At 43.9% G+C, this 17,500-nt stretch overlaps 1 protein-coding gene across 1 annotated transcript in view; it reads right to left on the minus strand.

Annotated features, from left to right (window-relative positions):
- Window positions 1-3,247: 3,247 nt before the first annotated feature.
- Window positions 3,248-17,500, minus strand: part of LOC143288247 (uncharacterized) — a 64,197-nt gene continuing 49,944 nt past the window's right edge. The window contains exons 20-23 of the mRNA XM_076596595.1: window positions 13,440-13,705; window positions 13,000-13,069; window positions 9,491-9,678; window positions 3,248-3,659 (exon numbers count right to left, since the gene is read on the minus strand). Of these exons, the coding sequence (XP_076452710.1) occupies window positions 3,331-3,659; window positions 9,491-9,678; window positions 13,000-13,069; window positions 13,440-13,705 (853 nt within the window). The 3' untranslated portion in view covers window positions 3,248-3,330. The remainder of the gene's footprint in view (window positions 3,660-9,490; window positions 9,679-12,999; window positions 13,070-13,439; window positions 13,706-17,500) is intronic.

Genomic DNA, 17,500 nt, shown 5'->3' on the forward strand with positions numbered 1-17,500 from the left:
CAATGAAAACATCAATGCAAATAGTGTCAAATTCTTTAATTACATTGTGAACTCAATCATGATCACGGAAAATAACTGATTATACAGTGACATTATTTTTCATAAGATTTTTTTTTTTTTTTTAAATGAGAAGGAAAGGAAAAGGCTTCTTGTAAAACAGCATGAACAATTAACAAAGCCCTGACTGACGCATTATTTACATGATCACATTAAATGACATCAGATAATGATGACAAATGCTGGGAGCAGCGAACTAAGTTCATAAGTGGCATTTACACGTGATGCAGCGAAATCAGTCTCCTTCAGACGTAGACCCACGCTCGCAAAAAAGTCCAGCGATGTATTTATTTATTTATTTACTTATTCATTAATCTATTTATTCATTCATGATCCAACTATTTATTTGGCAATGTAACCAACACACAAAGAAACCCGGGTTCGAAGTAAAATACCTCTGTCACGTTTTTTTGTTGTTGTTTTTTTGTTTTTTGGTTTTTTTTGGGGGGGGGGGGGGGGGGGGGGGGGGGGTATGTGACGAATGCGATTATATCATTCTGTCACATTTTGTTTGTGGCTCTTTTGCGTGTGTTTGCGTGCAGGGTGCTTTCTGTTTTGTATGTGCGGGGCTTCCTGTTTTTTCATTGGTCGTAATTACAACAGGAAATTGAACCGGATCCTGTGATGTTTATGAAATGGTATTCACTCAGTTTTCAGTTCAGTTCCTACCTGACTGCCAGGCCATTAACATCTCTGCCAGGAATGGCTTGAAGAGGAGCTTCTTTTATTTGCTGTGTTTTGCTGCTTGGGCAGGTTGGTGAAATATTTAATAATATTGTGAAGCAACTAATTGTGGAAAAAGACTGAATTTATTTTTGAGCTGCTGTGGTGTTATGTTTTATAAGGATAGTCTGCTATCTGGTTTGGATAGCAAGAGAAAGATAACTGTGTTTTGAACTTAGGAGGTAGGAATTTTACGTCATTCCTGAATTACGTCATGGCTTTGACTGCCTCCACTTGCTGAACGGCTGGCTTGATTTGTTACAGTCGTGAGTGAATAACTAGATTATTGTACCAGCGGAAGTGTGGCTTCATCCCCCGAGACAAACCGCGGAGACGATGAACGGTTTCTACGCCGTGGTCCTAACGTTAGACGGCTCCAACGCCATGATGTAACGAGCCGGCTCCTACGCCAACACTCTATGCAACTCCTGCGTCACGCCAGAGCTGGGCAGTGAGAACTTCGTCACGTGCCACGCCAGAGCTGGGCAGTGAGAACTTCGTCACGCGCCACGCCAGAGCTGGACAGTGAGAACTTCGTCACGCGCCACACCACAGCTGAGCAGTGAGAACTTCGTCACGCTGGGCAGTGAGAACTTCGTCACGCGCCACGCCACAGCTGGGCAGTGAGAACTTCGTCACGCGCAGTGATAACTTCGTCACGCGCCACGCCACAGCTGGGCAGTGATAACTTCGTCACGCGCAGTGATAACTTCGTCACGCGCTACGCCACAGCTGGGCAGTGAGAATTCGTCACGCGCAGTGATAACTTCGTCACGCGCCACGCCACAGCTGGGCAGTGATAACTTCGTCACGCGCAGTGATAACTTCGTCACGCGCCACGCCACAGCTGGGCAGTGATAACTTCGTCACGCGCAGTGATAACTTCGTCACGCGCCACGCCACAGCTGGGCAGTGAGAATTTCGTCACGCGCAGTGATAACTTCGTCACGCGCCACGCCACAGCTGGGCAGTGAGAATTTCGTCACGCGCAGTGATAACTTCGTCACGCGCTACGCCACAGCTGGGCAGTGAGAATTCGTCACGCGCAGTGATAACTTCGTCACGCGCCACGCCACAGCTGGGCAGTGAGAATTCGTCACGCGCCACAGTTGATGGATACTAGAGATGTTATATCTTTAGAAAAAAAAAAAATTCTCGAGTAGAACAATGTTGCCAAGGTTTCAAATTTTTTTATATGCTGTATGGCAGAAGCTGTATAGCTGGGAAGTACAAAGAATGCAAAAACAAAATTCATGGGGCATTTGAATATTAAACTGAAGCCAGAGAAAAGGGATACTAGGAATATGCTTTACGAATTATGTTAAAGACCGTGTTAAAATTCATTATGTACACAAACTGTCTGAATTTTCGGCTCTGTTCAAAATATGGATAAGAAAAAAAAAAAAAAAAAATCAAACCTAAAGAACGCGTTGCCGTATTGAAATAACTAGTTTCTCCAAACTTATTTACATGGATTTTACAACCATATTCTCTAGAAGATTTCATAAAGGATTGTCAGAAAATGTGATTTCTGTTTGTCTGGAATGACAGAAGAGATAAAATGAGCAGAAAGACAGCACTAAAAAGCGTACAGAAAGGAGGTACAAACATACTTGATAAAAGGGCACATACAGAAGCATGGTGAAAAAAATTCAGAACTTTAAAACACAAATGAAGAAATACTAAGCAACTGAAAAGTTGCCATTTTAAATGGTTAAAACGAATTCAGTCGAAAATATCAAATATGTACTTTTTAATTTTTTTTTTTTACAACGGTTGCTTGAGGGCAATTAAGAAATATATTCAACAGGTATACCTAAATGTACCAACAAGTCAGAGTGTACATGATATATCATGGGCATTAAAAATAAAATATTCTATATCTCAGGGTTCACGGAGATACTATGACGTTTTGACATCTGAAGATCCACTCCCTAATTCTTGTCATAACTGGTCTGAAAAACTGGGAACAAACATGTGTTAGATTAATGATTCAATGAAATAGAATAAGAAAAACAAAAGATAAAACTAAGATGGATACAACTTTGTATATTACACACAATCGTTCAGACAAATGTAGTTTTCAAAGAAACGGGATTGGTAAACAGTAATAAGTGTGACTTTTATTTTGAAGTTACAGATTGTAAAGAGGTGTTGAATCAAGACGATTTTGGTTCAGCCTAGAAGATTTGCTAAAAACAAAATGTGAAAATATAATAATTTTGGTTTCAAATAATGTATGTTTGAGTGGAATGGATACTTTCCTCTAATTGATGATTGTTTTAAATGATTTATTCCTAGTAGTTTTCCTCAGAATACTATGATTGTATGTGATCATGTGGTGTTTTTTTGTTTCTTCTTTCTTTTTTGTTGTTGTTTTTTTTTAATGTGTTTCATCTATTCTGTCCCTACTTGCTTTCTCATGTATATATTTACGTAACATTTCTATGCGTTATCAAAATGGGAAAAAAAAGGTAAACAAAAGTATGCTATGAACAAATAAAAAGTATAAACAAGTAACAGTTAGTCGAGTGGTCACTGAAGCGCCGTTCACTTGGAAGGGGCAAAGCCGGTCTCCCCAGTGGAAGCCGTTTTCACCACACACTCAGAGCCTGACGCCCTCTCTGGCTCAGAAGATGGGGACATCTCTGGTCCAGAAGTCTGGACTCGCCTATGAATCGGAATCACCTGTTGCTGCTGGGCTGAGGAGCCGCCCCGTCTGCCGAAGGTTTGCAGGCAGAAGGCCCGCACGTCAGGATCCCGGGCCGGGTACATGATGAAGATGACTAAGCCCTGGATGGCGGTGGTGCAGGTAAAGAGGTACTGGAAGACCAGGCGGGCGTCCTCCACGGCGAAGAAAGCGAAGACCCAGCTGAGACCTGGAACAGGGAGGTGGGGAACGTTTGGATGGTTCAGTGTGAATGTGGAGTCTGCTTCTTAGATCTGAGTGTAGAGAGACAGAGACAGAGAGAGACAGAGAGAGAGAGCATCACACACAGGGACGTAATTATGGCTATATAGTCCTCCAAGATACATAGCAGGGATGCGATGCAGTGAAAGGAAGTCAGAGACTTGGCAGGTCACGACTATCAGTGACAAGCACATGACCTGATGCATGCAGAAAGACCAGCGTCAGACCAGTCAGTCTGAGCGGAAGGCGTGGTGCTCTCTGTATTCCATCACAAACTATTGTAATGGCGGCAGCAACATGGCGACAGCAACCAAAAGAGTTAGAAAACCGTGGTGTTTTCTGTACAGGAAACAAAGTGGAGTGATGGTCTAGAGGTAACGCGTCCGCCTAGGAAGCGAGAGAATCTGAGCGCGCTGGTTCGAATCACGGCTCAGCCGCCGATATTTTCTCCCCCTCCACTAGACCTTGAGTGGTGGTCTGGACGCTAGTCATTCGGATGAGACGATAAACCGAGGTACCGTGTGCAGCATGCACTTAGCGCACGTAAAAGAACCCACGGCAAGAAAAGAGTTGTTCTTAGCAAAATTCTGTAGAAAAGTCCAATTCGATAGGGAAAACAAATAAAACTGAACACAGGAAAAAAATACAAAAAATGGGTGGCGCTGTAGTGTAGCGACGAGGTCTCCCAGGGGACAGCATCCCGAATTTCACACAGAGAAATTTGTTGGGATAAAAAGAAACCCAAATACAATAGTACTCAAATTCTTTTCAAAACGATGCGATGAAGAAAATTGAAATGTGGTGGGTGGCAGTGACCATGAAGTCAATGTCCGTTTTTGGTCACTGTCCAATTTCATTGCAATGAAGATTAATTCTTCCGTTACATTTTCATTGATTTCTAACCCCCCCCCCCCCCGCCCCACCCGGATATACTTTGTTATCTAACATCGAATTTGGCACAAAAATGGGGAAAATTATCTTATTTCTACTCACACTGGTTTTAATGACGACGCACCTTTAGGATGGGCACAAAAGAAAAAAGAAAGAAAGAAAAAAAAGCCAAATTATTTGCACAATAAATTTATTGTTACATTTTTTAATTTCTATTCATAAAACGTGAGACTTGGACTGGTATACTGAAACACTGATCGACAGCAGTCACTTTTATTATTTTCTGTTCAAATAGGAACTTCTTTTGTTTAGTTTGGAAGTTACATTAATGAGTAAATTTCTTTGGGGCAGCTGATTGAAGGGGATGTCAATCATGATTTGAAGCGTGGACATTAATTTGTTTTTAAACTAATCTTTCTCATCTTAAACATTACTTTCTAAAATTATTACTCAGTACATAGAAAGGCTGATGTGTTTTAATTTCAGTGTGAAGACGACTATTCCAGTCATTTTACGTGAAAAAGGGCCAAAATATTAACTAACTGCTATAAAAACATTTTTGCTGGAATACATACTATATTATGTTGGGAAACAATTTAAAAAAAGTCCGGGGGCACCACTTTTGTTTTATACCCTATTTTTGATGTCAACATTTCCTAGGTGTTTTGAAAACCGATCACCTTAGAGGGGACATATGAACACCATTGTACTTACATAATCACGTGTTTTATTGCATGTCAAATTAAAGCTCCTTTCATGAACAACTTAAAAAACATATCCCAGTCTGATTTACGCATCTCAAAACAAAACAGTGATGACAAAAACACTGCGCACCCGCTGACGTCACATTTCAGTCAGACTCATCCAGCTCAAGAACGGTGTTGACACAGCTGATTCCACGACGTTCTCCTCTGTGTACTCACTGACGTCACATTTCAGTCAGACTCATCCAGCTCAAGAACGGAGTTGACACAGCTGATTCCACGACATTCACCGCAAGCTGCTGTGCATGTCAAACCATGTTTCCTGCAGCCACACCTTGCTGAAGAGCAGTCAGTTTTGCAGTTGCAGCGGATAAAGTTCAGCAGATCTTCTGGTGCTGGCGGTATGTCAGAAGCAACAGGAAGAAGTTGGCCCTGTTGAAGATCCCAGCCCCAACCCTGTGGAGAAAGTTCTGCTTCTTTCCCTAGACTGGCCCATTCCTGTACTTGATAGTACACTCTGTAGGTGTGGTACCGAGCAGCTGATGAGGTGGGAGGCAGAGATCTTGCTTGGACCTGTGTGGTGTTGGACGAAAGTTTTTGTTGGTACTTGACAAGCTGCAGTTTATTCAAAGTGTCACCCTTTTTTCTGCATTCTGATGTGAAAAACACATTGTGCGTGGTCGGTTTAACATGATGCAATAATAAGACAAGAAGGTCCGTGTCTCCGCCGATCACCAGTTGTGGAGACTTCAGCAGACAGAAGTGTTTCCTGAACAATCAGGCAGTCAGCATCTCCCACTGCTTGACAGGCTGGAATATCTTGGGCTTCAACGGCACCCTTGAGGAGTTGCATATACTGTTGCTTGCTCTCTGCATTCGCCTGGAAGAGTTCCTTTTTCTTTTTCTCACATTGGAGCATGTCTGCAGTGAAGGCAACATTCGTACCAACCACGCCTTTGCTTTGGCACAGATGTGTTGTGTCCTTTGTTCCTGGCCCACTGCCAGGTTATTTTGGCATCTGTATACTGTCTCGACACACAGCCAACATACATCACCAGTTCTCTGTATGATGATCCTCTTGGCCATGGCAAGCGTTGGAGCAGAGAACCGCCATCCAGAATGTACTTGACATTTTCACTCGGCAGAGAGGCAGATGCGCTCTTTTCTGACCAAAGAAAGTCTACAAGGGTATGCTTACTGGCTTCTCTGGGAAATCCACAAGTACCGAAAAGCAATGTTGGCCAACTCGTCAGCTCATGACATAGAACATAGAATGCACCTGAACTCTTAGTCTTACTTGCAATAGCACCATGACAGTACGTGGCCGTGCTGTCTAGACAATGGCCTGTCCTACTGAGGCGATCTTCGGATCACTGTCTTTTACCATGATGACGGATTTTAAGAACATCCTCAAGGAGTCTGGTATGAAGTTGATTTGGTTGTCAAGGCAGCCACCATCTCCAAAGTCTGGATAATTGTGTCTCTCGTTTGACATAGTCTTTATATCATTGAAGATAAGTTATGAAGCTTTCTTTATTATTTCTGTCTTCTGATCTTGCTTATTGGCATGTCTTGTTGACACAAAAAAGCATGCAGTATATCTTTGAAGCATTTCGTCTCAGAGAGACAACCTCAGGCCTCCTCCTGCCGTTTCCTAGCTCTGTGAAGACAATGTCCTCCCCAAAATGATCTTGCAGGGTTTTGTTGTTGTTGTTGTTGCTTTTTTCTCTCTTTTTTCAGGTACTGTGGCTTGCAATTCAGCATCAGGTCCACCCAAGATATCCTGCATTACTTCCAAAAGTTTAAGAACAGTTAATTGGTCGTAGTCACTGTACTTCAGGTACTGTACCACACCAAGGAATGCTGCAGCAAGGGTAGTCCCATTTTTGTATTCTCTGTGTGCTCTGAGAACGCCTGTGGAAGTCCAGTCCTGAACGGAATTGGAACTGCCTACATTGTGATGCACAACATCATAAGCACAGCAGTACGATACAAAAGCAAGTCTACCAGTGATTTCAACAGCCCACGTGTCATTCTCCCCCTTTCAGTACACACTTTCTTTATGCAAACCCCAAAACATCATTTCGAATCACTGACTGGCATTAAATTCAGTTGGTGTATGTTTTTCGTTTGGAGTGTAGTCTTTAGATTTACATTATATATGTATTCTCCCCAGTTGATCATCAATCCAAGGCAGGCACACAGAGAAATAACAACATAATAACAACTGCCCTTGTGCTACACAGTGACTCTTGCGCGTTAAGTTGACAAGCGTGATGTTCCACTTTCATTATTTTAATACCAGTAGATCTATAGCAGATCACATTAAAAAAACACCACCTTATATCACAAACAAGTACTAGTCATTTGAAAAAATACTCAAATATGAAACAGCTTCCTTACCATTATTTTCGTCGTGTTGAACATTATCTGCTGGGCCGACTTCCATTTCGCCTCGGGATGTCAACAAAGTCAGATGACATGCATCTTTCCGAGGACACGAATTTACTTATGTCCGTGGTTAGGGGTATGGTGGACTGTTTGAATAACAACTTTGATTCGATAAAATCGCTCAAATTAATTTCTTTTAAACCCCAAAACACATTTATACCATGGTGATCGTTCCGGACTTTTCACGAAATGCAGAGGACATATTTTAGAGTAAGTTGCACCAAGAAAGATTTTAAAAGCACTTATTGCAAATTCAAAACGTTTATTGACTGGACTGGACCTTTCACAATGCACACTCCCCCAAGCAGTATTGTTTCGGGAAATAACAGATCGTACACAATGTGGCGTGGGAAGGGAGAGGGAAGAGGAAAACAGAAACGGTAGAAAACTACCAAAAAATGCATAACTAATATGCAATTACATTTAACAGTAACAATTCGATAATGATAACAATGATAAGAAACCATTAACACAGTTCTAAAGTACATTAAAGGAATGTAGACATAGGGCTATGAACTAATGTGAAAGTTCGACTATAAGAACATCGTCAGAAATAACTTTCCAAAAATCATCTGCAGAATAGTTATTCTCTTTGAAATACTTGGGCAAGTATGTACGTAACTGCTGACAGTAAAACAAACAATGATGCAAACTGAACTGCTTACCACAGATGTATGTACCAAACTTTGTCTTCAGCACATCAAGTTTTATACGGAAGAAAGTAGAGGTTGTTAATCTTGTATAGGAAGCTGACGGATTCGTCAATAATATTCTCGGAGAATAATGTCCCTTAAAAAAACCTACTTTTCCTTCCATCGATTATGAAATGACCCCGTGCTGATTTTTCTCACAAAGTGTATGACGGACATGTATTTTTGTCGATTTTTCTGAATCTTGTGCTCCTCTTTTAGCAGCTTTATCAGCAGTTTCATTGCCATGAATGCCCACATGAGAAGGCACCCAACAAAACCTGACCTCAGTTCCTTTAATCCTCAAACAATGTACCAAATGATCTGCCTCAATAACTAAGTCAGGTCTTGTTTCAAGGCTAAATAATTCTAGGGCATAAAGTACTGATTTGGAATCAACAAAGCATGCTGTTTTCAAGAAAACTATTTGATGGCTCACTAAGTAGTTCAGAGCTTGTATAATAGCAATTAGCTCAGCCGTGAATATGGAAAGATGCTTTCCAATAAAGTTAGATTTTTCAACTTTAAAGGCAGGAATATAGAAAGCTGCACCAGCATTTTTGTCATCAGGAACAGATCCATCTGTAAATATATGGACATGTTTCTGATTTTTCTGCTGTATGAATTCTGGGAGTACTTGTGATATTGATGTTTTCTTCCTTTTTTGTTTCAGAATAACTGATATAAAAATCTGCTTTCAACAATTCCCAAAAAGGAACAGGAGTTTGATGTGGCTTTGCAGCTAACTCTTTCATGTCAACATCAGATTCTTTTTACAAATTTGAAACGGAAGTTGCAGCTGTTTCTTGTGTGTGTGTGTGTGTGTGTGTGTGTGTGTGTGTGTGTGTGTGTGTGTGTGTGTGTGTGTGTGTGTGTTTGTATATACTGTGTGTATGAGAGAGAGAGAGAGAGAGAGAGAGAGAGAGAGAATGTGCATGAGAGAGAGAGAGAGTGAAAGCGAGTGTATGTGCATGAGAGAGAGACAGGCAGACAGACAGACAGAGAGAGAAAGAGAGAGAGAGAGAGTGTGTGTGTGTGTGTGTTTGTGTGTATGAGTGACATACCCAGCACCACAAAACAGCTGATGGAAGCACGGACACCGATGGCAGTGTAATTGGAGCCAACACTGCTGATCTTGGGCCGACGACAGATGCTGATCACGACCAACACGTAGATGACGATGTTGGTGGTGACGATGATGGCGACAGGCACCAGGAAGGCGTAGTAAAAAGGCGTCAGCGACATCCAGCAACTGAATGAAGCACAACACAAAAAGAAGACTTTCCCTCTGGTCACTAATGTACTGATGTTGATTGTACCATGACTGTCGCATAATACTCTACTACTCACTGTGTCATGTCTTCAACAAGAGGCAAAACCTTCATGGCTCATGCATGATCCTGTTGAACAACAACAGCAAAAAGGAAACGCCGGTTGTGGTGGAAGAATGCAAGAACGCAATAATTTGAATGTAAGGTACCGGCCTGTATACATTTTGGTGCACGTGTTGCACACACATCTGAACTAAAATAAAATAGGAAGAACGAAACAATCCACTTGTTACACAGTGAGCTCACTGAGAACAAGTAAACTGAACGAAAAGTACAAGGCTGATATTTCTGTTTAGGGTTGACAGTGCTCTTCTCTCAGTCTTAATGCATAAAAAACAAACATTGCAACATCTCTGGTCACGTTCAACTTTCATTTTGCAGCAGAAATGGTAATGATAGATTTCTAACATTTTGCGTATGCTTGTGCAAATATTTCTTTCTGAGATCATTATGCAATGGACAGGCTGTTAATACATGTAATTCGTCCTCTATTCTACCACCACATGGGCGGTTTTTCAAAACATCACGATAACGCTGATTTACTTTTTGTTCATTTATTCCAAAACGGAACTTACTGAAAGCCGATCTAAATTTACTGATAGTAAGATGAGATAAGTATTTTTCAGGTTGTAATATAGATTTGAATTACCTATATATGTCGAGTCCAGTTTAAAGCCATCTATCTTGCGTTGTTTGAACAGTTTAAGAAAAGTATTTACATCCCCAACCCCGCCAGGTAGCCATTTTCAGGCTCAGGACAGGCCACAACCACCTGAAACACCACCTATACACGAAACTCCGTATCGGCGACACAGAGCAGTGCCCCTGCAGAACAAGCAGCCAGACACCAGAACATCTGCTGCAGTCCTGCCCGCTCCACCAAGCGCTCCGAGAGAAAACCTGGCCCGACCCAATCCCAGTGGCCCGGAAGCTCTACGGAGGACTGGAGGACCTGCGACGTACTGCCGCCTTCGTCGAGGAGACGGGGGAATACATCTGATCAATGATGAACGAGACAACATATGTGGGCAAGGCTCCAGGGGCCGGATTGGCCTCATGAGTCACCTCCGGACCCACAGCCATAGATCTTCCATGTGATATTTGAAGCCATGGTCATCTTCGAATCCGAAGAATGAACATCAGTATCTGCATCCGCCACCAGTGTCAGACCTGAAGCCACTTGATAACCAGAAAGATCCTGAAGACATCGCCAAAGAGGCCCTGAAGCTCAGCGGAAGGAGACTCCACTCCCTGATGTTCCAGACGTTCTTCCCACAGCTAGTTGGCCCTGTGTAGGAAGGCGTCAAAGAAAGTATAGGTTGTGGGGACCTCCAAAACAGCAGTGGGCCACTTTATCTCACTCAACCAAAACTCGGAAAGTGAAATTGGCCGAGTTGGGAAAGGGCGTGTTGAAAGACTAGCATGCAGTCCTGCACTGAACGTTCTGCCTCCCTATAAGTTGTGTGGACTGGGGTGTACACAGACCTAACCTCACCTTCTGAGGAATCTTTCAGATATTTTCCCATTGTAAAAGCTGTGGATGCCAAGAAAGACTTTTTACCAGGATTGGAATTTGAAGTTGTATCCCTCACTTTGCAGACAGGTTTATTCAGCCACTCCAGAGCCATCTCTTGGGCATTAGGGGGTCTAGTGGTCCCAACCTGAGTCTTGCTTCCTAAGGAAGGCCAGCAGAAATGGAGGAGCTAACTATATCTCCACAGAGTTTACTCAATTCGGCATGGTAAGTTGTAACTAAGCCAGGACGGAGTTGGGTTTAGCCTAGTCCCCAGTGGAACAAGATAGAGACCTGTCTCCTGGGAAGAGAGAGGAATGGCAACTTATGCACTTTCTTCAGTGTCTGAGTCATCCTGACCATCGTCTGTATCATCTGAGTCAGCCTGATCATTTTCTGTATCATCTCAGTCAGCCTGGCCACCTTCTGTATCATCTCAGTTAGCCTGGCCACCTTCTGTATCATCTCAGTCAGCCTGGCCACCTTCTGTATCATCTCAGTCAGCCTGATCATTTTCTGTATCATCTCAGCCTGGCCACCTTCTGTATCATCTCAGCCTGGCCACCTTCTGTATCATCTGAGTCAGCCTGATCATTTTCTGTATCATCTCAGTCAGCCTGGCCACCTTCTGTATCATCTCAGTTAGCCTGACCACCTTCTGTATCATCTGAGTCAGCCTGATCATTTTCTGTATCATCTCAGCCTGGCCACCTTCTGTATCATCTCAGCCTGGCCACCTTCTGTATCATCTGAGTTAGCCTGATCATCTGCTTTTTCATCTGGAAACAGACATTATGGACAATAGAGAATGAACACAGATAATCCAGAGGGGTTGAGCAGGGAAAACCGATTGGAGGTAAACGAGAAGCTGACGCAAATGATGTAAAAGAAAGCTGAGGATAAGCAAACTTGCAATAAGCAGGTAAAGCTTAAAACTGAGACAAGGTTGAGGGCCAAAAATAGCACACTTGTCCAGACAACCATTTGCCAAAGAAGGAGAATGCAGCTCTTTCAGGCATGGAATTGCGCTGATTGCCCGAACAGATGACGAGCCAGAAAGAGGAGTCTCAGTACTGTGTTTGCCGCGGACTTTGGTCAACAGAGCAAACTGATGATTGTCATCTGTTTCACATGATGCAGTATAAAACGCTAATTTTTTTTAATTTTTTATGAAAATGCTGCAAATTAGATTATTTCATAAACTCAAAGCCTTCCTTATTACCCGGTCATTCAGTCACTGGGACTGAATCCATTTCATTCTGTCCTTTTCTCAGGCACTTTGTCCTGATACAATGGCCTTAACTCACTCAGTACGGCCAGTCTTCTCTTCTCCTCTACACAGACCCCTCGGATGTCCAGTGGGTGTCTCAATGACCCAACCTTTAGCTTCCGTCGTCAGAACTGTGAGCTATATGAGCGTTCCGCTTGTAATATTTTGATGATGGTAATTGGGATGAAACGCTGTTAACGTCGTCTGTTTCGCCGTTTGTATGGAGAGAGTTAAGTTATTCCTCTACATCCCTCTGTATGACCGTTTCTCGTCGTTAGTTTGTTCATCTGTTTTCTTGTTCTCCATTGATAATGTGTCAGTACCACTTAACAAGCACCACTCATCTCAATAAACGGGTGCAGATAATACAGATTATGAATAACAATGATTCATGAATAATCAGGGATTTATGAAAACTGATTACCTCCCCCAGAAAGTTGCAGGAGACAATGAACTTACTATCTGTCTCCTCCATGGTACAGCTCCACGTCGATTGCAGACACAATGATAACTGGCAGGGCTGGCAGACCTGCACACACACACACACACACACACACACACACACACACACACACACACACACACACACACACACACACACACACGTACACATCAGTACTGAAATAAAGCAATATTACCTAATGACTTGAGCAACTTTATAACATGTAAGAATTAGACTGTCTTATTGTTTATGAACCCAGTGCCCTGCAAGATCAGTAATTCAGACGACAGATTTTAATGTATGTACCTGTACCCTCATACCTTCACACCTACTTCTCTCTCTCTCTCTCTCTCTATCTATCTATCTATCTATATATATGTGTGTGTGTGTGTGTGTGTGTGTGTGTGTGTGTGTGTACATAAGTTGCCATTCGGCAACTCGCTGTCCCTTGTCTCACCCCAAGCTACCAGTCCAGCCTTCAGCATGAAGCGTGGTGTGGAAGGTTGTCTCCTGCCCTTGAACAGCATGACGTAATGCAGCGCCCCCTGGACCAGCATCCAGAGGAAGGTGACCAGGATGAAGTAGTGCAGCAAGATGGCCACCAGCAGGCAGGTCACGTGACTCCCCACACGCTTCACCCCGGCCAGGAAGAGGACCCATGAGATCAGCATGGCCAGCGACAGGTTGAACAAGGCTTGCTGGGGGAGGCTTTTGTGCAGCTTCCTGTCGGCACGAGGAAACATGGGTTACATAGAGAAACAAAATGAACAGGAAATTTGCCACAACAGTACTTTTATGTAACATTCTTACCATAATCCAAAATAAGGTATGCATGTGATAAAAGATCTAAATGTGGATAAAAACCTACAAAAAGAAAAGAAACAAAAACGAAAGCAGATGGAAATAACGCAGCTCCCTCCATGCAGAGACGTTAGTTGCGTCAAATGACGTCATTTAATCCCAACTGCGCACAGCCAATGGAGGGAAAAGGGGAAGGAGGGCTATATGCGAGTCATGGGAAGTTTTTCTGGACTGAACGTAACCTTACAAAAAACGATTTCGTTTAAATCACACATACATCTATCCAGCGCAGAAAGGCATTACCATGACAGATGGCTTACCTTTAGTTACTGGTGAGAAAGAGATGTCACCAAGGCTGCTGGTGTACAAATAAACCCACAACCAAACTTTACTGAAAGACCAACTGATTGTGGTCTTGACACAGTTGAGTGAGACTCAGCAAGTCTTCGAGGCAAACTGCTATACTATGATGGGGAGGCAGAGTTCCTGCCTTGTGAAGAGGAAATAGACAGGAGCCAATCTGCAAGGGGACATTTGGAACTGAAAAACTATCCCTTGCCGAGTGAACCCAGTTTATACCCAGTTTCTCAAAGGAATGAAGAGTTAACCAATGCATTCCTGATGACGGTTGACACAGCCCAGACCCCTCGATGAATGGTACCTCTGAACGACGCTGTTGTCTCCATTCTGGAAGGCTTGGGTTTGAGAACACGACTGAGAGCTGAGAGATCCAAGCCTTGAGCCACCTGAATGTTGGGTACCAGAAAGTGTCTCCTGTAAAACCCAGGAGAAGGGGGAGACCAACCCGCTGTATGGTCTGCTCAGACAGAAGAACGATACCTTCCTCACCCAGTGGGCAGCACAGATCCTGGGTGGACAGACGAGAGCAAGACAGAGCATGAGAGGAGCTGCCTTGGCCGAGAGCTTGCCCCTGACCTGATCACCCTGACTATCCAGCAGCACATCTATCCAGGCTGAAAGGTGGCTGGAGAGGTTGACAGCCAGAGGAGCAACAGTGGTGAGGGACACGGGTCTGGGCCACGTCCCGTTTTCCATTGTCAGATAGCGGTTGATGTGTTTTTTATGACATTTTTATAGTCAACTGGATGATGTAAGGCGTTTTGAGCAGCATTGGTGCTGGATATCGCGCCATAGAAAAACTATGTATTATTATTATTATTATTATGTCAATGGGTTAACCGGATTCAGGAGTCTGAAAAGACCTTGGCCTTGTCTTTTTGTGACCTTGGCATGGACCCTTTGGTTTAAAAGGGGGTCCAAAACTTGCTCTTCTGCCAAGTCAGTGGACACACGCCTGCCTGTTTACTGCAGCATGGTGTGGGTCGGTGTGGGAACAACCACAGGAGGGAGTGGGCCGGTGAGGGAACAACCACAGGAGGGAGTGGGCCGGTGAGGGAACAACCACAGGAGGGAGTGGGCCGGTGAGGGAACAACCACAGGAGGGAGTGGGCCGGTGTGGGAACAACCACAGGAGGGAAGGACTGCATGGAAGTGTGGGGGGCCTGTGACTGTGACACAGAGAGGACGGAGTCTCTCCAAGCCAGGACAGAGTTCATGGACAGCTTGGACAAGGCAGAGATGATGAAACACAGACCCTGACTATTCAAGAAATGAAGAAAAGAATCGATGACAACTGGGTCAAGGTCCGAGCGTGGCTGAAAGGAGCAGAAGTACATGGTGCGGCCTCTGGAGAATTCCAAATCACGTGATCAGGCACTCAAGAAAACTGTCCATGACTGAGACAGGTTGAAAGAATAACTTTCAGAAAGAACACTGATGGATGGCAAGGAAGAGGGCATCCATCTGAAGGAGGGAAGGAGTGATGCTGGAAAGAAACCCGTGTTGATGGAGAGGCATGTGACGAGCGAACAACGGGTTTTTTTTCCAACCCCCAAAGTCCTGGAGAAATCAGGGGCTCCCTCTGAGGTAACTTTAGAGTTCGGGTGTCTCCCTTCCTGTTTCCGATTCTTTTTATAATAATGTGAGGAGAAGATGAGGAAGAAGGCTGTTTCCCCAGAGCCATGTCTACACCCAAAGGGCAGGAGGCGTGCTCTCTCTGGATTGAAAAGGAGTGACAGAGAAGAGACACCGTGTACACAAAGGCCACGAACTGCCCGTGGGGTGTGGGAGGGGGTGAGGATGTTGGGGAGTGGGGGGATCAGATAGTCCTCTCCCACAGACGAGGCCCCGTCCTGGTGTATGACATCCCTGTGACCGTGCTCTATAAGAAGCGCGATCAGCGTAAGAGTGTTCAAAACAAAGGGAAGCAGAAAGGGTCACACCCGGGAAGAAAGGTCATTCGAATAAAGTTCCCCTGACCACACAACCACACCAGTCAGTGATGAATGAGGACTAAGGAACACTGATAGAGGAACACTGATAGAGGCTTGGCTCAGGCCTAACACCAAAATTTGGTAAAAACAAATACGAGGGCGGGGGAACGCCGATGAGTGAACCAGAGCATGCAGACCACAGAACAACCAAAACCCCACCTGCCCCACGGGCTGAGAGAGAAGTCAGCTCTGACATTTAGTTCCCCAAATCCTTCTACCCCCCGCCCCCCTACCTCCCCCTCCATCCCCCCCCCCCCAACTCACCCCATCCTAACACCCTCCTAATAATCCCCAGCAATTTCTGGCGGGAAAGCAGGAAGACGTACTCCGGATCCCTTGCAGCCATTGCTAGAACGGCTGAAACAATGTCCCCGCCTGCTTGCGGACATGATCTCACACAGGTACGGCACCATCCAAATCCATCTATCAACAAAAAAATAGAAAACACAAATCTGTCTGATAAACAACGCGGATAGCAACCAAAATGGTGTGTCCGAGAAGCGGACGAAACATACTTGGCCAAAGGGACATCATTTGTTGCGGGACCTGCGTTAGTTAGCTCCCTTCTCGTTTCCTTGTCCTGACTTCTAATGGACCTCATTTCTCCTCGTGATGATGTGCGCTTACACACAATAAGCGTGTTATTATTCTGAAGGTGTAATCAGATGTAATCATAATGGCTGGATTTTTACTGTTTTTAATGTCAGCCTGATTCAGATCAACGTATGATGGATTTCTGTGTGTTCACTTTACCTGAATTAATTTCAGACTTTTTTTTGGGGGGGGGGGGGGGGGGGAGCGGGGGGGGGACGGGGGGGGGGGGGGGGGGGGAGGAGGGAGGGTGGCGGGGGGGGATGGGGGGGAGGGGGGGGGGGGGCATGGGGATCTGACACAAAAGTACCAACGGGAATTGAATTTTCTCTTTTCGTAAAGTTGATTTCAGGTTAAATTGTTACTTCTTCTGGTGTAATTTCAATTTCAATTGTTGAGCTTCTCAGTATGTATTCGGCACATGCAAGGTTTTTGGAATTCATCGAAAGGTAATTCTCATATTTCTTTCTTTCTATGTTCTGTGGGTCGAAGCATGAAAAGGGCAAGTTTATATACTTTACAGTCTGCACCCTGGAGCTTCTTTAGTAGATACATTGGAGCACTGAAAATATTTCTTGCCCATACGATAGTTTCGACCGAAAATGATGTCGATCAATCTTTTAGAATTATTATAGCAAGACCCCAGTACTACTTACTTATGATTTATGTAATTTCAAACATGTTCTGCTTTTCGTACTGGACATTTAGTATGGATATTCCATGACATTTACTGAGTAATAAATAACCCAAAGAATTTTACCATATCCTTTTA

The sequence above is a fragment of the Babylonia areolata genome, chromosome 12, assembly GCF_041734735.1.
Source record: "Babylonia areolata isolate BAREFJ2019XMU chromosome 12, ASM4173473v1, whole genome shotgun sequence".
Taxonomy (NCBI): Eukaryota; Metazoa; Mollusca; class Gastropoda; order Neogastropoda; family Buccinidae; genus Babylonia; species Babylonia areolata.